A 25,292-nucleotide genomic window follows, 5' to 3' on the forward strand; every position below is an offset into this window, starting at 1 on the left:
CCCCTGGTGGTCATTGTGTGTCATAGTTACCGGTCAGATGGTCAGATGGTTGCTTAGCCTTTTATGTATATAGATGTTTACTTGGCATATTATCTGCCTCCCCACACTGAAACACACACAACACAATAGAAGGGACTTGTTTTTAGTCACTGTTATATATGCCCAGGCCTGTTCCAGTGCCTGTCATCTATAATAGTAGTTGCTCAATAAATATTTGTTGAATTAATACATAAACAGTTTTTGGAAAGTACTTCTTTTGTTGCCTGCATCTCTGTCAGCTCAGACTTTATCCAAAGCTGTGATAAAATGTGTGGACAGTTTTAAAATGATAAAACGTCAGAAAGAGAATCAGAATGGATCAAATAAAAACAACTTGGAGGATAATCATTTTTCCAGCCCCTCTGCAAACACCCCTATCATTTTGCTGAGCCAAGTTATACACATAAAATTCTGACCACATCACAAATCTCTTTCCAGTTCCTGCTTTCTCCAGAGAGTTTCTGTTCCAATTGAACAATTACGCCCTCTAAAAATATGCCCAATCATCTGGATGCAAATGCAATATTTTATTGGTAGAAGAGATACCACACAATTACTCAGGTATCATTCAGATTTTGCTATGATTATGCCTTTTTGAAAGGAACCATGCTGTTTGAGTGGCAATTTCTAATCATGTGTCAAAGCCTTAAAAAATGCATTTCCTTTGCCTGGAAGATTGCACTTCCAGGCATGCATCCCAAGGAAATATTCAGTCATGTATAAAGAGATACATATAGGAATCTATATCATAGCCTTGTTTCTCTCAAAATAAGTCAGAAACAACATCAATATCTGTCAAGGAATTGTATACCTAAATGAGACATTACAACTATATAAGTACTCTGCAAATATAACGATAATGTTGTCATAATATACCTATTGACATAGAAAGATGGACATGTTTATAAAATTATATATTTGTTTCCCTGACTTGAGGAGTATAAGTTTTGCATATATGTTTTCCATAATCAATTTTCACTTTAAAAAATGTAATTATAATATCATGAAAATGGAAAGAAGATAAAATCAAGTGTGTCCCTTCAATTTATATCACACATTCACAATAGGACAATATCTTCCTCAAGGGGGTGAAAATTTGTTCTTGGAGCAGGGGCAGAATATTTTACTCATTTTGTCTATAAAGCACAGATATACATAGAGCACATCAGCAGATATATAGTAATTCAGTATATTCAGTGCTCAGTGGTTATAGTGTTAGTCCTGGCACTGAAGGATTGTGGGTTTACTTCTAGTCAAGGTCTTGTACCTGGTTGCAGTTTTGATCCCTAGTCCTGGTCAGAGTGGGTGTGGTAGCCAACCAATCAATATGTCTCTCCCTCTCTCCCTCTCCCCGCTTCTTTTCACTCTTTCTAAAAGTCAATGGAAAAATATCCTCAGATGAATATTAAAAATAAAATGTCATAGGAGTGTTACTCAGAAAATTTTATCTAAAAAGATTCCTTTTGGAGGTAATAATAAAGAAGTGGTTGAGCAATCTTGCTCATTCCAATTTAAACATTTTTATCTTATACTTTTGTATCTTGCGGAGATATTATAATTTCTTTCATTTATTTTGCACACAATTACTCCTGCTTGCTTCTAGTCAATTAAGGTTTAAATTTAACCAGCGGTGCTAAGAGCCCTTACAAACATTTATGAGGAGTTTCCAAAAAGAAGTCAAAGAATGAGGTTACTAGATCACTAACGGCAAAGAGCTTCAGTTTAGGAGTTAATTCCAACATCTAGAATGCCACTTCAGGCATCTCAGAAGCAATCCTTAGAAATATTTCTGCTTTTTCTAATTGAGGTCAGACGATGAGAAGCTTTCACTAATCCCTAGACATAGTACTTTTTTTTCTTTTCTTTTTTGGCATTTGTACAATGCCTTCATTTAAGACCTTCCTTAAAAGCATCTTCTCAGTGATAAATGAGCGATAGAGTTGGCAAGCCTTTTCTCTACTGACACTAATATTTCAGAAATCAGGATTATGATTAGAGAAGCACAATATCAAAGACAAGACCCAAATCAGTCCCCAGAGTATGAGCTGCTGAAAATAGAATTATCACCAGTTTCCTTCTTGGAACAATTTGAAATCTATCAAAAAGGAAAGGGATGATGTATGAACATAGACAATAAGGCAGGGGAGAGACACAGCCTCCAATTTCTAATAGAGCAACTTCAAAAGGTGACTCAAATTCTAGTTGCAGAAACAGAACAGGCTGGAGCAGTTCTGGAACATGTCACAAGGAGTGCCCAGGCCCCAGATGGACCCAGTTGTTGGTCAGAAGCTTAGTACTTTCACAGTTCTAAGAAAAACCTTTTGTTCTCCTTACCCATTCCCAGGAATCAGGTTGGTCTCATTAAGGAATGGCTCTGTCTGGTAAGACTTCCTGCATTCTTGGAAGTCACAGTCACCAATTTAAAGAAGAGCCATGGAAGGGAGAATCATGGCAGATCCTAAGATGTCCAAGATGTCCTAAAACCTGGAACCTGTGACCACACAACCTTCCATGACAAACGGAACATTGCATATACGTGATTGGCACCTTGATTTTAGCTCAGGGAGACTGGTGTCAGTCAGAATGATCACATGGTATGTTTGTGTTGTTTTAACCACTAAGTCTCTGGGACTTTGAACAGCAGCAATTGGAAGCTAAAATAAAGACAAGGGTGGAGATCTCAAATCCGCATTTTATTTTTATCCACATGAATAATTCTTATACTTAATCAAAAACACCTTGACTACTGGTGTGGTGAGGTTAGTCATCTCTCCTTGGATTACCCCTCATGGAGATTAACAGCAGGAAATCAAAACAATTCCCAAAGCAATACAAAGGCACAGAAGTAAAATGAAGGTAAGAAAGTCATCTTTTCAAAGACTCTGTTCTATGAATCTTTTAAATGAGCACTGTATTGCATTAGGCAACATTATTGCTTCATATTTGCTCAATTTAGTCTTTGTTAGAAAAATAAAGGCCCTTCAAACAAAATATAGTTCCAACTAATCTTAAAATAGCAGAGAAAATTATAGACCCTGGCAATCAGCTTAGCCAATTCTACTTGGCCTTTTTTGTATTCACCCAATAACATAAATATGATAAATGGATTCCAGTGGGAGGTTAGAGGGGAGAGGAAAGGATTTACAGGTCCCTTTGTTATGGGGACTTTGATTAGAAATACAACTTTGACTCTATAGCTGCACGGGCTATTTTGTTTTCATTACTTTGTTCTCTGCTCAAATATTGAGAAGGCCATCGCTGACCACTTATTTCATGCTGCTCATTCCCCTCACCTAGGCATATTTCCCTGTTTTCACTTATTCACAGTACTAGCACTATTTGAAATCACATTTACATTTTGCCTCATGTATCTATGTTCTCCACTGAAATATAAACTCTATGACATTGGAGATTTTCATCTGATTCATAGAACATCCCCATTTTATATATATATATATATATATATATATATATATATATATATATATGTAAATAAATTACTGATATATACTAGGCCAGTGGTCAGCAAACTCATTAGTCAACAGAGCCAAATATCAATAAGTACAACGATTGAAATTTCTTTTGAGAGCCAAATTTTTTTAACTTAAACTTCTTCTAATGCCACTTCTTCAAAATAGACTCGCCCAAGCCGTGGTATTTTGTAGAAGAGCCACATTCAAGGGGACAGAGAGCCGCATGTGGCTCGTGATCTGCAGTTTGCTGACCACGATACTAGGCGATCATTAAATATTGTTGAAAGGACGGGTAGATGGGTAGATGACTTGATGGATAGAGCAGAGAAGAAAAAAAGGTAGTCTATGCCCAGTAATGGTGAAAATTCATAAATCCTCAATGGGTGGCTATTAATTAGAGATGGAAAGAAGCAAAGATTCCAGGTGACATTCCTCAAGCAGATCATAACAATAATCAAAATCCAGAGAGGAGAATGGCATTGGTGAATGAAGAGCACAGGAAATTGCCTTGAAAGACTGGAGCACTAAGGCAGTATCAGACAGAAGATAAATTGGGATTGTTGCACATTAAGGGATCAATCAGCTTTGTCTCATAAGTGGGAATAATTAAAGAGAAGGAAATTAAAAAAAATGGCTCTGGAGATTGGGATTTCAAAATAGCCTCTCTTTACCTTGAAGTCTGAGTACTGAGAATTCCTCACTTTAGTGGCTCCTGTATTTCAGATGAGACCATTTGAAATACCATATTGAACATCCACTCTATGTTTGAATATGTTTAACATAAGCCTGTGGGGGTGTAAATTGTCATCAGATATTCACTCCCCATGCATGTCACAGGAAAGGGGTTAGTCTTGTTGAGCTTAGCCATGTGTTTCGTGTTGACTGATGAAATTAGTGTAGGCTAAGAAGAGAATTTAGAATGAATGGTTTGACTTGGCATCTTTTGATCATGCTCATGAGAAAAGCCTGTTCCAAATGTTGATGCTGATGACTATTTTACATCCCAGATCAGAGATGAGACATTGGAGCAGCCTCGGAACCGACTCATTGTCTGAAGTTGAACACAGCCAATGACAAGGTGGTCCACCATTATATCCTTCAAGTTATAATATTATTATGAATTATTATGACAGTACATCTCATTAATATAGCCTGTCTGTGGGAATGCATACTACCGGAGAACTTGGTCATAAAATATAACATATACAGGAAACAATCCATCAAAATGTGTTCTGTCCCTCCCACAGTGTAGAGCTGTCCCTGGGAAGTAGCTATCTATCCAGACTGCATATTATATTGCACCCAGGTGGAGCCATATGACAGTTCTGATCAAAGAAATGGATCAATGGAAGTGATGTGTGTAATCAAGACCAAGGTGATTAAGAAGCCATCTCTTTCCCATTCAGCCAGCGAGACAGTGATGACTGAGTTGTCCCACACCTGGAAGACCTATCCCATTGGAGAATGTTGCATGCCTGAATTCTCACACAGGAAAAGGTCACTCCAGACCATAGACACCCACATTTAGATAGTTATTGTGAGCAAGAACAAAATTTCTATTTTGTTAAGCCCCTAAAGTTTGATTTGCAATTGATGGTATTAACCTAAGCAATATTTTGCATGTAATAAAATCACATGTACTAAATAATTTAGTATACTCATAGGCTTATTTCAGAATCAGAAAACATTTATGTTCACTTAATAGAATGTTCCTCAAAGGAGAATTTTCACTTTTAGAAAGCTAGTTTTCAAATATGGTAACATTTTAAATTTATTCTGGTAAATAAACAACAAATCTTTAGGTGTTCTAGCTGATGAGGAAAATATCAGTGAAAAGATTTCTTTTTTCAGAGAGTTTAGGTACTAGTGGGAGTCAGACAATAAATAATCACAATAAATAAGCAAATTATATGCTATCATAGGAGGTAATGCTATTCATAGAAAAAAGGGAGCTGGATAAAAATTGCTTGGGTGTGTTGTCAGGATGTGTGTGTGTGGGTGTGCATGCATGCGTGTGCACATGTGTACATGTGCATGTGTGTTTGTGTGGCAGGGGAGAGACTGTTTCACTAATATTTAGGTGATCCCTGGCTAAGATGAATGGAAATGGAGGGAGAGAGGAAATCCCCAATGAATCTCTTCCATCTGTATCCCTCACCAGCTCCCAAGGTGATTCTAGACACTCTAGGTTTCCTATTGTCCTCATATCAGTTCTAAGTGATTTTAACTGAAGTGATTATTAGGAAAAGGAAAAAAAAAAGACTGTTTTTTATTATAGGAGTCCCCTTTGTATAGAATGAGGGGACACCTCCATATTGTGGAAGGCTGCAGTGGCATCCATTGGAACACATACCAGACCTGTTAGTTTCACCATTTGCCATTGATAACTAGGTGGATGGACCATAAGTCTGGAAGTTTTAATGACCTCTAAAGATCAAATATGTTAGCATTAACCTAACACTTGACTAAAATATTTCAATAACAAAGAATCTTTTGTTGTGCTGGCAACACTGAAAAAGAATCAAGCCCAGGAAAGGAAAAAAAGGGTTGTTCATTGATTAGCCCAAATTTGACCCTACCTTGTTCTGCATATAATTCCAAAAAGGAGGGGGAAAAGGATAATACAATAAAAATCCAACCCAGCTGCACAAAGTGCATTTTTAAAACATAAGAAAACAAAATGCTAGTTTTCCCTTTCCACTCTAGCGTATATGTATTTTGGCTGCTCATACCTCCTTCCAAATGGTTGGTCAGAATATACATCCTTCTAGAATAAAGCCTAAACATGATTATTTTGGTCTACAAATTACTTTCTGAAAAATCACTCCAAAAGCATTAACATATTTTGCATAGAAAATAAGAAAAAATTGTGATATAAAACTGGAAAATGCACACAGTTTCTGGAAGCTGCTATAATATTGCATTTAGAAAGCTGTGATTATTTCACAAATGCTGCTCAAAACTCCTATGATCTATGCATTAGCTGTTATCAAGAGAAATGTTTTTGATGACTGTTTTATAGGTGCTTTTGTATTGGAAAAAAATTCTATATTACAAATAGTTTATATTAAAGCCACAAGAAAGGGAAAAAACAAACTGTGGGCTACTTTAGAGCACGTCTTACTTAGCTTATTGCTTTTATTGCAACTGGAAAATGAAAATCTTGATACAAAAAAGAATTAGCAATGAGGGCTAAGGAATAAGATCTTTATAGATTAATGAAATGCCTTGTTTTTTCCCTTTTAGAAAATGCTTTTTATTTTATTTTTTAAATCCTTGATAAAATGTGATCAACTTTTTAACTCATTACAAAGCCTCAAATGGAAAACATGTGCACTTTTTCTTTCATTTTGAAGCCTTTAAGACAATGGTTATGCTCATTTAGTTATTAATGGTCATGGTTCAATTCCTGGTCAGGGCAAATGCCCCAGTTGTAGACTCCATCCCCAGTAGGGGGCATGCAGGATGCAGCTAATCAATGATTTTCATCACTGATGTGTCTATCTCTCACTATCCCTTCCTCTTTGAAATTAATAAAAATATATTTTTTTAAAATAGCAAGTATAATATCTAAATTTGTATTTGGACACTAACTAATACAACAGAAGTAGGAAAGTTTAAAAATATAAAGGAATTTTGGAGAATTTTTCATTGAAAGAGCAAATGGGAAGAAATTGTGTGGGAATAGAAGGTAGGGTTATAATTATTTTATTAAATTACCAACTATTAAAGTAAATTTGTTGATGCCAAAAACAGTGTCTAATACCATTGTCTTTTAACCTTCAAGGGTTTAACATATTTTGCCTTTCATATCTAAATGTATTGTGATGGATTGATTAATTCTTGGAGGAGATGAGCAAGAAAGTCTATAAAAGACAAAAAGACAGATATTACAGACAGTGTCACTTTTCTGCTGTCTACATGCTTTCTCTCAAACAGATTTAGACATTTGTAAATGACCTTGCCAATCTGCTTCCTGGATGCACTGAAGAGCTGCTGAAGAATTCTCACACAAAATCATAAAAATAGGATATTTTTGTTATTTCTTTTATGTTCATGAATATAGCTTACACAGGCACTCAACAGTGCCAGAAAATATTGTTTTTTCAATCCCCATAATGGCAATATGACTTCTTATATTATTTTCCCCAACCAAATTTTAAGAGATAATACACTTTGTTTTAGAAAATAAAAGCATCTCATAATAGTTACTTTAGTACCTGCCCTCATCCTTCCCACCCCACACACTTTTCTTCTTGGCATGCATGACTTTGTAGAGCCTTTCTCACACTGAGTCTGGTTTTTACCATGTGACTTGCTTGGCCAATGGGGATATTAGGAAGGACAACATAAGCATATGATTGATAAATACCTGAATATTAGGTGTGTTATTTTGGAAATGCATGCCCTTGGCAGCCAGCTGCCATGCTGTGGAGATAAACTACTGAGTCATGAGAACTCACATGAAGGGAGACCCTGGAGGTTGAAAGACCATCTTCCAGCCAAGTTCCCATCTGAAAACAGCAGCATGAGAAAACTACCCAGCTGAGTCCAGTCAAACCCCACAATACCGAGAAATGATAAATCATTGTTAAGCCACAGAATCATAAGGTGGTTTGTTACATAGCCACAGATAACTGAAACACCACTAGAGAGAAGTTTCTTCATTTTCTTATGACCAAATTGAGGCATAAATCAGATTTTATACCAAAATCTTCATTTACTTTTCTTTGAGCATAGAGGAAAAACACCCTAATTTTATCAAATGCCAAGATGAGCTTTAAATCTCTGACAGTTTGTCAGGGACTTTTCTCCTTTGGTCATCTATATCATCATCATCATCATCAGTCTTTCCATCTCTTCTGGATCTTTCTCATCAGGATACTGTATATTCTTTTTTACTCCCATAATTCACAAAAGTATGTACCTACATACCTTGCCATGGGCCTCATCTCCTTCCAATTACCACCCCATTTCTCTACTACTTTTTTTTTAAATTATTAATTAAAGTATTACATATGTCTCCACCCCCTACCCCCCATTCATCTCTCCCTGGCCACTCCCACCTCCCAGCTAAACATCTCAAAAATTACATTTGCCATATCTCCATTTCCTTATAGTCTGTTTTTTCTTCATTCTCCCTTCAATTTGGCTTCTGCCTCCACCAAATTATTGTCTTGATCACCAATGACCTCTGTATTTGCCAGATCTAATAGGCATATTTCTGCCCTCAATCTAGTTAAACTCTCAATAACAATTCACTGTTCATCACTGTATCTTTTTCTCTTGGCTTTTAAAGTATCTCATGTTTTCCTCCTAACTTACTGGCTACTTTTTCCTCAGTTTCCCATCTTTACTTATTCACTTACACTTGACTTAATCTTAGTTACTCTTTCCGCATATGCTCATGCTTTAGTGAAGTAAACTAAAAGGTTGTTTCTAGACCCTCTGATCTTCCTCTGCTTTCTCTTCTAAGGTGATTCTACCTACTTAATTGGCCAATGACATGTTTATTATAATGACTTCCAAATCTATGTCACTAGCTCATTCTCTGAGGATTATATACCATTATTTACTTTTTATCTCTGCCAAAATACCTGCTTAGCATCTCTAGTGTAACAATGTGAAACTCAGTTCTCTCCTAATCTTTCCCATCTCATGATTCCATCAGATATTCTCTTGTTCAATCTAGAAGCATAGGAGTTATATTTGATTCTCTTATTTGTTCTTTAAATAAACATTTAATTGAGCATTTATTAGTACCAAACATACATTAAAGCACATGTGTCAAACACAAGGCCCACGGGCCAAATCCAGCCCGCCAGGCCTTGCAATGTGGCCCGCACCGCGCTGTCATCACTGCACTCCGCTATCAGTTTATGACATTGTCAGTTTATGACTGTTCAGTAAACCATTCGGCCCGCGATTTAGGCTGGATTTTAGATTTTGGCCCCTTCTCTGATTGAGTTCGACACCCCTACATTAGAGTAATATTTTTTTTTTACAGAAGTTCGCTGCTCAGAGTAAGAAAATAGATACCTGAATGGTTAATTACAATACAACTGGAAAAAATGGTAAAGACCAGATCAAACATGCCCATATGCAAACAGTTAAGATTCAGGTACCATTCTAAGAAATAGGAGAAAATATTTATTTCAAATAGCAGAGTTATGAGACAATTTGCTTTAATTACAGGAACCATTCAAAATCTCATTCGCCTTATTGAAGATAACCAAACAAGTTAATTCACAATTATCCCTTAGAAGAAGAGTTCTCAGGTTTTAAAGAAATGTTTTCAGAAACAGTTCCTAATGTAGACATCTTGTAGAGCTGCAGACTTTGATTTTTCCTTGTCAGAAGTGTGGGGACTGGCAATAGGATTAAGCCTTGGACTGATGTTAGCAAAGCCACAAACAAGTCCCAGCTTAGAGGGCACAGTCCTCTTAGCATAATTAAACTTGACCTTATGATGCTCCCTAGATCATATCTTGATTAGCTAATGGGCTGTGGGAGGTGCAGCAAGTGCTGCCAAAACAAGTGAAACTCACAAGAACATTGTAACTATGGTGACCACGACCTTGTTTACCTCTGGCTATAAAACAAAGGCTCAGCTTGCCATCTGGACCTCTCTCTGTGGTCTCAGACACAGGAGATCCACCCAGACCCAGCTTATTCTCTTTGTCTCTTTTCTAAATCCTTCGCCACCCACCCTCATGCTCACCAAATCCTTGGCTGAGCTGACCTATTACACAGATGTCTCCAAGTTACTGTCACTTTAGTGTTTTTACAGAACATGGTTATAAAATCCACTTTATTTTTTTCTCTCAACATTCTTTCTATTTTTTTAAATCCTTATCCAAGGATATTTTTTTCATTGATTAGTGGGAAAGAGGGAGAGGGGACGAGGGGAGAAAGAGAGAGAAACATCAATATGAGAGAGACATGTTCATTGGTTGCCTCCCAAACACACCCCAACTGAGGCTGGGGATCAAACCTGCAACCAAGGTACATGCCCTTGGCCAGGAATCAGACCCAAGACTTTTCAGTTTGCAGGCCAAGGCTCTAACCACTGAGAAACACCTGGAAGGGCTCAACATTATTGTTTTGCTCCTCTTTAGCATAATTTTAGAGTTTCAGGGAACTTGACATCCCCAGTAAAATCCCAACTCTTCAGAGAAACATGAGTATTATGTAATATAGTATTAAGGTACATCACCTAACAAACAGACATTTTTATTTTAAACACATTTGATGACAATTTAAGTATTAAAAAAACTATATGTAGCTTTCATATATCATATTTCACTGAGGAAATTCTAGGAAAAGACTTAGAATCATAGACAATTTCGCCTATCTAGTGTGATAAAGACAGTCTGGTGTGATAGTCTCTGGAAGTGCAAGAGTTAAAGGAAAACAATTATGCTTCATTTGAAAAAGTTTTAGGAAGTATTAATAAAGTGTGTCTTCTCTTGCACATATAGGGGTTGGAAATGTTACAGAGAGTATTAAATATTGTGAAAAATTTCTCCCCAATTCAATAAATATTCCGGTAGAGTAAATAATTACTGGTAATAGGTTTTATTTGGTATACAATAGTGAAAGCCAGTTGGTACAAATAATCTCAACTATTATTAATGTATCTCTAATGAGTAAATGTAATATTACTCTCTGCAGCTTTATTTCCAAATAAATAAAGGTCAACTTCAACATATATTAAACATAGCATGCTTCAGGAAATTTAGAAAGAATATAAAGAGTAGGACCTTTAAGAATACACAGCTAAAAGGAAAATATAGTCTTACCAAAAATCTCCCAAGAAATAGCAATGGCAAGTGTGGTAACCTACTATGGAAAGGAGCATATAGAAAGAATGCTTACTTCTGGAAAAGTACAGGCTTAGGAGGAGTTGGCTACATCTCCACTCAAGGAGGGTTGAAGCAAGAATGTGAAGAATGTGAGAAGTTTTTCCAAGAGCAGCATTTCAGCACAAGTAAGACTATGTGTAATGGCAAGGAAGGATGTATTTGGAAGGTAGGAGGGAATACTGAGTCCCAGGCTGTGGGCAGAGCCTGGGCTGAGAGGGAGAAGCAAAGTTGGACTGGTCCAGGTCTATAGGGCAAGCTGAGTGCTTGGGATACTCTGGAAGGAGGGACCTTTATTTCATATACATTCTATACTAGAGTTGAGTTTGGAAAACATGCACATTCTAGGTTAGAGTTGAGTTTTGGAAACAAAGGTAAATAAAACCTTTTTCATTTATTTACTTGATTAAATAACTGTGGCTGCTATGTTTTTAATTTAGGGATATAGATCTTTCACTAAAACTCATTCTTGGCTTACAATTCTCCAGATTGCAATTTTAAAAAAGTCAATGTAAACAACAGGACACATTTAATGAGTTTTAATCTTTGAAGAGAGCTAGGATCCTTTTCTCACAGATAAGTTTTGACAGATATATATATATATATATATATATATATATATATACACACATATATATATATATAATTACTATAGCTATATATCAGAAGAAAGGACTAAAAGTGGGATTATGAGTAACTGTTCCAACTGAAAAGGTAATACTTTGCTGAATTTTTCTCACCAATTCCACTTCTATCTTCATCTGTGCAACCTTGGTGTAAGCAATTATCTCTTGTCTGAAATTCTGCAGTAGCTGCCTGAATGGTCTCCCTCTCTGAGTCTATCCTCATCACAGTCACCACAATGAATAATGCCATTCTTCTTTCTTCTTCACCCCTCTCACAATGGCTCCTTAGGATGTAAAGCCGTAGGATGAACTACAAGAAAGGTTCTACAGGGTCTCTCACCTTCTTTGTCAACCCTGACCTAATTTCCTGCTCTTGTCCTTTTTTACCCACAATGCCCCCTGACACAGACCTCCTTGTTATGCACTTTCTGCCTCTGAGACTTTTGAAGCAACTATTTTCTCCACTTGGAACACTCTATGTCAAGATATCCACCAAATCACATCTTTACCTCCTTACTGTCTGTAGAAGTTACCAGTTGACCCTAAATTCATCCTGTTATTATGATAGTGACAAGGGATCTAAGTCTTTTAAATATTTTCTCTTGGGTCATCTAGCATGATGCTGAGCTTTGTCAGTGGAGGAGGCTGGAGAGGCATTGCAGTGGAAAAGGGTTTTACTTCCCAGCTCCAGCGGCTCACTAGCCAAGCTCCTGCAGAGCAGGCAGCTTCCTCATGTCCAGCTCTCAGAGAATACGGCTTCTCTGGCTCTTGGCTCCTAAAATCCCCAAAAGCCATCCGCTGCCTTCAGCAACCCTCCAACTGAGGTGGTCTTGCAGTGATCTACCTCTGATGAGAAACTATGGTGAACAATTTGCCCTAGCACCATAGAAGGTGGTTTTCCAACAAGTTAAAAGAAAAACAGTTACTGCAATTGATACTCTGTAAAATTCACGGAGCCTTAAGAAGTACAACAAGAAGAATTTTGGCTCTGTTAAGCTTTTCTATATACTCCTTAGTTTTCAGATGTTCTTATTGGATGAAGTTGTCAGAAAGCAGATATTTCCAAAGGGTGATGAGTTCCCATGTTCTGCTCCATATAATCAACTTAATTGAATACTTATTGATGTCATTGGATATCCTAGTTATTATTTAACAGGAAAGGATGAAAGGGAAGACTAGATAAAGGCATGCCATTTATACAGCTTTACCAAAAAGCTGCAGTGAAAACTCTGTCAGTCTGTTCCCCGCTGATTGATGGGGGAAGGGGCTGGACAAGGACAGTTCAGACACATGCCCAGTAAAGGTCTGAGTAACTGGGATGGTGCCTCCCTGTCTGCCTGCTAGTCATACCTGGGAATAATTTAGTGGCTAGGATGGATGGTCATTGCAAGCATGAAAAACCTAAATATTTAGACTTCCAAACAATAGAAGTTCTCTCTCTCTCTCTCTCTCTCTCTCTCTCTCTCTCTCTCTCTCTCTCTCTCCTCCCTCTGACATTCCAGGTTCCTGGCTCTCCTGTGGCAGGAGGGTGCACTTCCTTGTGCCCACATGGCACAAATCCCTGCTGGACTCCACACATGGACTAATGGACTTAAATAGTTTGGATACTTACCCCCTGCCACAACATGGAATGGAAGCTCTGGATACTGGCCATGTTTCTGGCTTTGCTGAACTCCCCACTGTCCCTCTTTTAGGACTGGCTTGGGGTAAATAGGGCATTGAAAACTGAGGAATGTATTATAACTACATGCCAATAAAATCTTCTCCCACCTCCCATCCTTCCATAGGGGCTTCTGAAAATTCTTACTTCAGCAGCACCTCTAGAACCCCACTCTCACAAACAATGAAGGATTCCCACTTGTGTTTTTCTGGCAGCAATATTAATAGCAAAAAAAAAAATTTAAGAAGAGCTTGCCTTAAATCACTGCCTTCCCACTTAAGAGGAAAAGTCACAGAAAGCAATACGTATTATAAAAGCTGTCGGTGCAGACACAGGGCCATAAAATGAAAGCACTCATTCTGTAATAAGTGTATGCTTCATCGAGGTCAATTAAAGGCAAGATTTATGTACACATGCAGTCACTCTGCCTTAAAAAATGGCTTTACACAGTATTATAGGAGGTAGAGTGAAATGCTGCTCAGAAGCTGGATGCCTGTAGAATAGTAAAACAGAATTAATCCAGGAGAATATACCTGGCTGGTAGGACTATGGCAGAGTTGGCTTAGGGAAACTCAGAAACACAGAAAAATAAGAAAGATTAAAGCTAACTTCCAAAAGTCATTTAAGGAAAGAAATCTCAGCTCTCTATTGTCTTAACTGAGAAACTTGGATTTTAAACCTTATTAAATGGCATAAGCTGAACATTGTGTGATTTATAGAATGAGGATAAACTAAAAGTTCCCAATAACACATCACAGCCAGTCAACAGTATTCTTTGCCACCACCCATAATTAATTTTTGTCCTCTTAGGATTCGGAAATATAAAGCAATGGAAGAAATATAGTATGAGGTTTTACAAACCTAAGAGCAAGCAGACAACCCTCTCATCTTTTAAATCATTCAGAGCGGTTACTGTATTGTAAACAAAGCCAGGACTGTGGTGATGGATGGATGGCCAGTGCTTTAGCTCTCTGAGGATCATAAATCACCGTGCTTTTCCTCTAAGCTCTCCAAATGCCTGAACTTCTTTCTGCCTTAAAGATGCTTGAAAGTGCATTAATTCTTTGTATCAATTAGTCTTCTGAAAGACTCACATGTAAAATAGCGTGTTTAGGGGCCAGATTGAAGTCAAAAGAAATAGAGGGAAGGCAAGGGCTTTGTATAGAAGTAAATGAAGAGGGTGGGTAAGAAAAGCAGGCCGTCAATTCATTTCCTTCATTTTCCTTACAAAAATATTAGTAAGGTAATAATTTACTACATTAATCCTTAGTGCTTTAGAATGAATTGCATAGATGAATCCCTTTCCAAGCTTGGGGCCAGACAAATACAGAGACCATGGAAAAGTTGCAATGAGGGTTACAGTAGTAACTTTCACTTCATTTGTAGACCCAGGCTTTCTGATGGGCATTTATCTATAAGTGGAAATTGATGTGCTACTGCAATTCAGAAGCTGCATAACTTGGGAACATGTGGTCTCATCTTTATTTGTCATCAACATGCTACTCAACAGGCAGGTAGCAGTACTTAGTATAAATCATTATTACCAATCTCTATAATCATTGGATTCATTGGGTAAATCCACAGGGCAAAGCACTGAGAAGCACCATAGTGATATCAAGGCTGCAGTACATTATCTAGCCGCATGGTCATCAAACTGCAGTTCGTGAGCCACATGTATCTCTTTGGCCTCTTGAGTGTGGATCTTTCACAAAATACCACAGCCTGGACGAGTCTATTTTTAAGAAGTGGCATCAGAAGAAGTTTAAGCTTAAAAAAATTAGCTCTCAAAAGAAATTTCAATCGTTGTACTGTTGATATCTAGCTCTGTTGACTAATGAATTTGCCGACCAGTAATCTAGCCCACATCCACCAGGTGTTTCAGGGAACAGAAACTGTGCTGGGTCAAGCTAGCAATAGGTCTACAAGAGAATCACAAACTATGAATGTTCTTTACAGCAAGTATCAAATAGACATTTACTTATGTATCCTATTATCTTAAATATTTGCACCATTTTGATGTCAATATTTTACTTGGATCTTTATGTTCTATGAGTTCTTTGCATATGGCTGCTGGACTAAGGAATGTATTTTTCTCATGTCTCCTAGGTAAGCTGAAACAACAAAGCAAAATTCCCACTTTCAATAAAATAGTCCAGGCATTTTGTAGCAGGAGTGACTTCAATTAGATGGGAAAAAGAAAAGTCAAAGAGAGAACTAGAGAGGGGCATTATAGATTGCTATATTTGTTTACATATTATTTAGATTGGCTTGTGATATTTATGTTATTCTATTGAATTATAATATACTTCTTGCATTGCTAATTTACTTTCCACCAATTGACTTCTGAAATATTCAATCACATAGTTGAATAGTTTCTAGGAAAGCAATATATACATCTCCTTTGTATCTGAGTAGGCAGATTTTGAGGCTGGCGCACTCGAGTCCCACCCTCTGGGACTTTTACAAATCTCTCTCCTTGAGTACAAGGAGAACTGTGAATATGATGGTATTTTTCTTCTGTGATTAAGTTACGGTCTATGGAAAAAAAAAGGTGAAGGGATTTTCCAGTTATAATTAAGTTTCCTAATCTTTTGACTCTGAGCTCATCAAAAGGCAGGTTATCCTGGACAAGCTATTTTAAAAGAAGATCCAGGTCTTCCCTGGAGGGAGCAAAGCCAAGAGAGAGAGAGTCTCCTACCTTTTGTCCTTGAAGAAGCAAGCTATCATGTAATCCACAACCTCAGGAACATGAATTCTGCCAACAAGTAGGTGAGCATGGGAAAGACCCTGACCCTGACCCAGCCGGCATTTGGACCACAGCCTTGGGCAACCCTTAGAAGACTCTTCACCCACAGAAACTGTGAGATAATAAAAATGTGTTATTTTAAAGGACTACGTATGTGTCAATTTGTTGCACAGCAATTGAATACCATCCAAAGCAATGCGTTGATCACAACAGTTGCTCAGGAAATTTGGGTTTATTGGTTTCTCATGGAAATACCCATCTGAGCCAACAACTTGGGACATAATCCTCTTATGAATTTAAACACTGAGACAAGTGAGGTCAAACCCAGCCACTTAACAGAAGCCAGTAATGAGGCAGGGTAATTTTTGGACTAGAATCAAAAGTCACGACAAGGTCTGGGAGATGTGTTGCATCATGATTTGACTTACAAACTGTTTCATTCATGGGCCTCAGGGTTCGTTTAGAAAAAGATCACATAGTGTAGATGTGCAATCCTGTCTCCATCTGAGCAGTGCCTGGTTTGACAGATGGCTTTGACTCTAGGAAGCCTGGCGGCTTCTGATTCTGTCAACCTGGAAAGAGAAACCCAGGAATGTGGGCCTTCGATGATAATCGCCCACCTTTCCCATAAAACAAATAAGAACATACACTAGAATTCTACCAAATGCCCAAACGATGAAGACTGGCAGAGCTTGTTTTCCACTCTGTGTTTTGTTAGTGCAGTGCTGAATGGGGCTTTGCACACTGTTTGAGCACATCCAAGGAAATACAACTGCCACTTGGGATGTGAAAAAGGACCCAGAGCAGACACATTGTAGTTATCTACATGAATCATTCAAATACCCACCTGAAAAGCCAATGCTGAGCCCTTTGAAAGAATAAAAAAAAACATTGATGAGAAAGGAAGGACCTTTTCAGGAAAAGATCCAAACAAATTCAGAAAATGCTAAGCAGATTCTGGGAAGGCCTAATGGTCAGCATTTTTTGAGGGTCCATCATTCTGTTCACCTTTATTTATTTATTTGTTTGTTTGTTTGTTTGTTTATTTTTGCTTATGTATTTTACCCCACAACTTGGTCAGATGAATTACTTCCCACTCCTCCTTAACAAGATGTCACAACATGGCAGCTTAAACATCAACATTCCTCTTCCTCACCAGCTTATATAGTTCTATAGATCACAAGTCTAGGCACAACCGGAACCCCTAAAACTAAGCAGGCACCACATGGAGGCAATAGAAAAGGGGAATCATGACCAGTTTATCTTCTCCACTATATTTTATATGATTTCAAAAGATATTATTGTAAAGGTTCCCAAAATAGAGTTGTAAATGTTTATTTGATTACATTTAAAAAAATAAATTATACCTTTCTTGGTATGTGATTTTTATTTTGCTTGAGTTCATTACACCATTTTTTTTTTCTTTCTCTGAAAAGCTGTTTTGCTACAAGTCCATTTCTTTTTAACTTTTATCCACAGGGAAGTCATAATCCCTTACTTAAATAGAAGCCGGTAACCATGGAAATCATTCTAATGTCACTGAATCAATATTTTGACTTTGCTGACATTTAATGTAAAATGAAAAGACAGACTAAGATTTGTAAAAGTCACTTTTCATCTTTGTTATAATTTTGATAGCCAGAAAAATTTTAAAGAAAACATATGCTCTGTAATGACCTCCAGTTAACTCATGATTACAAAGAACTGAGAATTCATAAAAGAACAATCTACATATTTATATAATTTGGCTTTGAGTACACACATATGAATGCATTCATTTGAACTCAAGATTTTTTCCCATCTCTGAACTGAGCCTTGATTTCTGTTGTTATAGAAGTCATGACTTGAAAGAAGAGATTGAACATATCCACTTTTGCAATTTCCTTCTTATTAAGTGCTCTGAAGAGAAGGTGAAATTTGCATTGAGAATCATTCTTCTATAGAAATAGACCTTTTCTGCACCAGATTCTAACAGTCCATCTGGTCCACTGAGTTTCCTTAAAGACACACTACAGCTGAAGGCTCTTCAGCCCATGCTTAGAGTTCTGTTTGAAGACAGTTGTTGAATTGGGCCTAGTGTTTAATAAACCTCACTTGCTCACCCAGTAGTTTCCAAGTCTAACTTTAAGTCTTTGCTGCTGCTGTCATCATGTCCTTTGAAGAAATGAAGGTAATGGAGCCTCTGTTCTGTTTGGTAACTAGTTATTTGGAACCCTCGGGTCCTTAGATGCTGAAGGGATCTGAAAGAATTAGGAGCTTCTCTATCTCAGGAGTTATTTATTGGCTTGCATCCCAAATGAATGGTAGTCAGTTCTATTTTTTAAGACAAATGAATCAGACTCAAATGTTTCTTCTAGGGGAAAATCATCATGACTCTCAGCTTGTTTTCATTATGAATACCCTGCCCTGAGGGGGTCTATTCTGAAGTGTGTATTTGACATTGCCTCCAGGAATGTTTATGGAGTGTTATACTGCTTGATAATAGCCCCTTACTGGCTATTTTCCTTGTCTGTGTCATCTCTTCCCTCACCTTTGGCTGACTTTTTATTCCCTTTTATTCTTGAATCATTCTAGATTATGATCAGGCCCTCTTCATTCAGAGACCTCTCTTCTAAATCAGTAAAGTTTTCTGGCAAACAACCTAATGTAATTGATGATATAGTTTTCTGGCAAGAAAAGCAGAAAAGAAGTAACTTCTGGAAACCAGATCAAAGAAAACAAAGAGAAATGAAAGAGATCATGTATCAGTATCAGATGAAACCTGAGAACAATATTTAATATGTTCCAGGGCCCTTTAGAGTATTAACAAGTAAATGAAAGACTTAAATTGTTTCTAAAAGCACCAGTGTGTTAAAAGTGAAAGGACATACTAATGACCTTGAATCATGAGGGGAAAAATCAAATACCCTAAGGCAGCAGAAAAAAATAGTTACATAGACACAGACATACACAATCATTGCTGTGCTTTTCATCATAGCAAACCAAACTGAAACCAAGTAAGTATTCATCAAGGAGATGATGATTAAATAAAATACTATAATAGACACTTCTTAAAGATGGTATTTCTTAACAAACTGAATGCCATGCAAAATAGTCACAAGAGAGTAAGTGAAAATATAAGCACTTTAAACACAATGATTTCAGTTTTGTAAATACACATACACATATATGTTATTCTATCTGTACTCTCACACACATACACCTATTCATGATATATTTTTGCATATATGGGTTTAGAAAACACTGAGCATAAGTGGGGATTTTTCAAGTAGAAAAAAGGGGTTATCTTCATCTCTAGGTATTTATTTGTATTTTTCAGTATGCACTGAAGCTTTGGTTTTTTAGTTAAACAGTAAGGGGCACCAGTAAGGGGAGATGAGAGTAATGAAAACACAGCACATGCCTAATGGGCACCCCTTCTCATGGACTAGGTGTGAGCTTCTGTGGAAAGGTTAGATCAGAAAAAGAGGAAGACTCCACGAGGGACTGGGAAGCCTAGGTGACAAAGAAATCTGCGCAGTTGAGGAAAGGACCCTCTTGGCTTCCACTCTGCAGCAAACCACTGTGAAACCCGGTGTGCTGGGGGATGCTGTGGACAATGTCAGGGACAAACAGGGCGGGAGAAAGGCTACAGAGCCTGGCACAACCATGCTCTCAAGCTGGTCACTGGCAGCACTGGGAACCTTAAAGTGTTTTCCACAACTTATATACAACCATCGAAATGGCTTCCATCTGAGCACACTAGAGACCACTCTCCCACCAAGGGCCTATCAGGCAAAAACTCAGGAAAACCAAGACTTATTGACTCAAGTGAAGACTAAAGAGCTGACCAGATCTGGGGGTAGCCTGACCTAATTTATATTCATAAACCAGATAGGAGGCTGAGATATATTTGATCCACATGTTTCATAATGAGGAAAAATATAGACATTGAAAAAAAATACACACACACACACACACACATTCACTGGAAGGAAATACACCAAAATGCAAAAAATAATTATTTTCAAAAACGACTGTATTTTTTTCTTTATATTTTTCTGCATTATAAGTTTATCTTAACAATCACATAGTACTTCTTTAGTCATATAAATAATACTTATAAACCCAAGACACTATACATTTCATGTATATTTATTTCTAGGCAAACTAATTTCCTAATAACGCAAAGCTTTAATGGGGTAAGAAAACACATATTGCCTTTCCTTTCCAGTAAATCAAATATTCCTATCTGTCTTTTGACATCATCTCAACAAATAGCCTCCCCTCCCCCTGGATTCTTCCTTCCTAGGACCCAGGGAAATGAACCAGGGAGGAAGGGAGATGCTTATCAGTGACCTGTTGCCTGAAATCTTTTTTTTTTCTTTTTTTCTTTTTTTAATATATTTTATTGATTTTTTACAGAGAGGAAGGGAGAAGGATAGAGAGTTAGAAACATCGATGCCATAAAAAAGAAGGATTTCTCATCATTTGCAGCAACCTGGATGGAATTGGAGAACATCATGCTGAGTGAAACAAGCCAATCAATGAAAGAGAAACACCACATGACCTCACTCATTTGTGGATAATAAAGAACATTATAAACTGATGATCCATAAGATAGATATAGTGACAGTATATCAACAAGTAGACTGTCAAATTACAGTGGGGAGGGGAGGAAGATCTGGGGGAGATAATAGATCAACGAAGGACTTGTATACATGCATATAAGTGCAACCAATGGACACAAATCTCTGGGGAGGGAGGGGATGTGTGGAAGGGAGGGAGGGGGGCAAAAAAAAATCAATAAAATATATTTTAAAAAAAAAGAAAGAAACATCGATGAGAGAGAAACATCGACCAGCTGCCTCCTGAACAACTCCCACTGAGAATGTATGCCCGCAACCAAGGTACCCTTGACCAGAATCCAACCAGGGACCTTTCAGTCCTCAGACCAATGCTCTATCCACTGAGCCAAACCCGTTTTCGCCTGAAATCTTTTTCTAGGTGAAGTGGGTGTGGGGTGTGTTACCTTCTGAGCGCTCCAGGGCTTTCCCGCTCTTGCTGGTTGTTGCGCTGTTGACTGTCTCCGATGAGGTGCTCAGCTTGGTGCTCGGGTCTCGCTTGGGCTTGGGGGGTGGTTGTCTTCGGGAGCCACAGCTGCGGTCCTCATCTGTGCCCCCCACTGAGTGCAGGGACTGTGACCTCACGGAGAAGCCACTGGAGCAAGGATGGGGAAGTCGGTCCTGAGGAGCGGGCATGGTCATGAATCCCATGCGGAAATGCTTGCCCGCGTAACTTCCTTCGTGGCCTCGCCCTCCTTCTCCACCTATGCTGTAAAAGAAAGCAGACCTCAGTCCGTGGAGAGACACTGAGCCAGGATATGCCATATGGGATACGTTTCTGGGGCAGAGAGAGAACAGGACTCTCCCAACTATACAGTGCTTCTGCTCAACTGTAGCATATCACCTTTCAATCACATTCCATTGGCTAAAAGGAATCTTACCTCTAAGCTTGATGTCAATGGGGTGGGGGTATATTCTCCTCCAACAAGAAAGCACTGCAGGTTTCACATGACAATATGTGGGGTTGCATGATCCTCTTACAGGTAGGAGACCAAACACCAGTATAGCTGCTGAGGAATCAAGTTAACTGACAACCAATGACTCATTAGGGGACTTTGTACTTCTTGTCCCCATAAATCTGAGCTCTTGGGGTTAGAGGTCCTTGTCCCCAATTGGATCACACACTTTCTAGGAGACACAGCAAGAGTCCCATTGAAAAATCAGCTATCGCTGCCTCCTGGGCAGTTTGAAATTCCTTTGTATAGTGGCCAGCAGGCAACAAGATGAGTCATTGGTGGTCAGTTAACTTCATTCCTGGAAGAGATCATTGACCCAGTCAGCCGGGGGAGATAGGGCTGCTGTCACATGATGGGGCAGAGATAAATATGAGTGGAGCCCCTCCTGATATTCTGTTGCCCAATTGTGATTTTGAAACATTATATGCAGCAACCCTGGCCTGAGAAGGTTTTGGTTACTAGGGGTTCCAACCTCTCATGAAAGAGGAATGATCCTCACCACCAAGTGAGCCCAGCAGAAGTGTTAGCAGAGGGTGAGAGTGACTTTCAACCACAGCCCCCATATAAATTGTAGTGATGAGAGCTATAGTCTGTCATACTAGCTGTCCCCTGCTATGGTTCCCCTCAGGAAGAGTCTCTTGGAAATCACAAAGAAGCTGTTCCTCAACCTGGGAGAGAGGAACATCTGCTGAACTTGAGGTAAATTGTGACAGCCATCAGTTGGTGGCTCAGATCTCTAACAGGAGAGAAATTTTTCTAAGGATAAGAGTTAGCTGACAGCCACCAACACCAGAATCTTCAAATCTGGTTCAGCATTTTAGTCAAGGCACTCTCTCTGGAAGGCTTCTAGCCAGTAGCTGAGCATGTTGTGCTGTGGGGCCTGACTATTTTTGCCCAGAGTGGGATTCCTCTATGGACAATCTTTGTGTCTAAGTTTCCCTATTAGGCTGGCTGAGACTTTCCCATAACTATACCTTGGTCTGTTTTGAGGATCTTCCTATCCAATCAATTTTCCACCCTACTCTCCTTTTATAGCTGTCAAACCTGCATCGTGGCCTGAGGCTTGTTCTACCTATTTCTGCATTCTCCCTATCCCAGGCACCCTCCTCAATAAATCTCTCATACTTTTAACCCATATAGCTTGGTGTCTGCTTTCTAGAGGACATGAACGCACAGGCTTGCAAACAATTATACAGTCCATGCTATTCAGAAACAAAATAAGATGTAACAGAAAGCCTAAAAACAAACTGGAGACCCTAGAAATAAGAAATGTGTGTGAAAATAGGACATTCTATGACTTTAGACAGCATTTAAATGGTGGTTGGGGAGGGAGGAACTAACTCCACTGTAGGAATACTTGGCTTGGAATGAAATGTATGGGGGCTGAAGAGTCTTTTTGCAGTAAGACTCTAACACTGAAGATAGATTAAGCCTGACACATTTCATGTTATAAATATAAAAATGTTTCATAATCCTGAATTTAAACAAGTATGCTTTTTCTCACACAATGTAGGCAATGTTGAAAGATCTAGTTGTGTTGATTAGTTTTTCTATTTTAAAAACACACACAATAAGGTTGTTTTCCCAGAAGTAATAGATAAACTTCTCACCCAAACAACTTAATGGCTAATGGACAGACCCCAGCTATTAAGTTCTGGATTCATTGAGTTGTATTGAGCATCTGTGCAACATTAGCTACTGAACCCTAAGACTATTTCTGTATCTATTGAATAGTAGGACTGGCCTCATGGAATTGTTCCTAAATTTGCCTAAGATACTATACACTGAGTGGCCAGATTATTATAATCTCTGAATGCATAATAATCTGGCCACTCAGTATATATCCTATATAATCAAAAGCTAATATGCAAATTGTCCCCTTGACCAGGAGTTTGACCAGCAGGCAGGCTGGCTAACCGCCCATGACCCCTCCCCCTGGCCAGGCTGGCTGGACCCCACCTATGCACGAATTCATGCACTGGGTCTATAGAGGCCCAGTTCAGAGATCATAATAATCTGGCCACTCAGTGTGTATCAACCACTTAGCACAGAATCTGTCATAATATGCAGTCAATAATTTTTGCTTTAAAATTCCTATTTTTAAATACTATCCTCCTGAATCTTGTTTATGGAATTGTCATGTACATTGTAAGACCATGTCTCTAAAGTGTGGTATACATAAAGTGTAACCTCAAAAAACTTCACACAGAATCAAAACAAAATCCTACATTTGATTCAAAATATTACCATGATCTAAGCAAATATATTCCTTATATTTGCTCTTAATTTTGTCAATACTTGCTTCAGTTTTTCAAAGCACCTGTTGATCAGGACTGACAAGGAAAGCTACAAAACAAGTATTTCAAAAATGCTTTGACACTGCTATTCAACAGAGGTTGTTATTTGTCTTGCTGTCATCTTGAAAATCCATCAGCATTAATGTTGTGTGTCTCTTCCTGAGAACTATTTCCCTTTAGAGATGAAAACACAACCTCTGAGAAGGGTGAGCTACCAAGGTGAGATGTCATCTTTTGAAGTGACAAGGCTGTAGCTTCTGTGTGCAATTTTGAAACAAATGTGACAATATTTTATAGTAGAGTTTTCCTTGAGAACTGTTGCAGAAAAACAGAATCCAATTCCAGATAGATAGATAATAGACCATGTATGTCAAACTCAAAGGCTAACATGGACCAAATACACAAGGTTTAAGTTTATGTGGGCCACAAAAAAAAAAACACACACAAAAGCTTCAATTTTCATTGTATAACCTTGGTACACTAGTGGCATTATTACATATCAAGCAGATTATTTTATTTTTTACTTCACAGCAAAAATACTCCAATTTCCACTTTTCTTGGGTAATTAGATGTTTGTCAGCAATTTTTTGTTTATGTTTACTGCCATTTAACTTCGATAGAAATATACTGAATACAAAGAACTGCAATAAATGAGTAATCATTAACATAAAATAATAGAACATTTTAATAAAAATTTATATTTTTTCTTGAACTATTCAGTAGCTTACCAGACACTGAATAACTGCACAAATTAATAAATGTAATGCAAATAAGCCAATTTTTCTTGTTCTCTAAAGTGAAATATTTCCTGTTGCACACACCAAACAAGTCAGTCCAAGACTAATGACTTGGCAATTGGCTGCTAAAATATTCACTGCTAGTATTATTGGAGAGAAAAGGTGTACCTGCACATAAGGAACGTAAGGGAAGTGTATGTAACACGATTATGGTAATCAGTCATTAGCAAATATTGTAGTTCATTATTAATAATTATGTATGACAGGATATTGTAAAAATTGTTACAAAAAT

At 38.0% G+C, this 25,292-nt stretch overlaps 1 protein-coding gene across 2 annotated transcripts in view; it reads right to left on the minus strand.

The window, feature by feature from the left end:
* Positions 1–25,292, minus strand: part of NYAP2 (neuronal tyrosine-phosphorylated phosphoinositide-3-kinase adaptor 2) — a 213,582-nt gene that overhangs the window by 95,915 nt on the left and 92,375 nt on the right. For both annotated transcript variants that reach the window (XM_084891383.1, XM_084891384.1), the window contains one exon: positions 21,418–21,719. In XM_084891383.1, the coding sequence (XP_084747509.1) occupies positions 21,418–21,719 (302 nt within the window). The remainder of the gene's footprint in view (positions 1–21,417; positions 21,720–25,292) is intronic.

The sequence above is a fragment of the Pipistrellus hanaki genome (genome assembly GCF_964339955.1).
Source record: "Pipistrellus hanaki genome assembly, chromosome: 8".
NCBI classification, from domain to species: domain Eukaryota; kingdom Metazoa; phylum Chordata; class Mammalia; order Chiroptera; family Vespertilionidae; genus Pipistrellus; species Pipistrellus hanaki.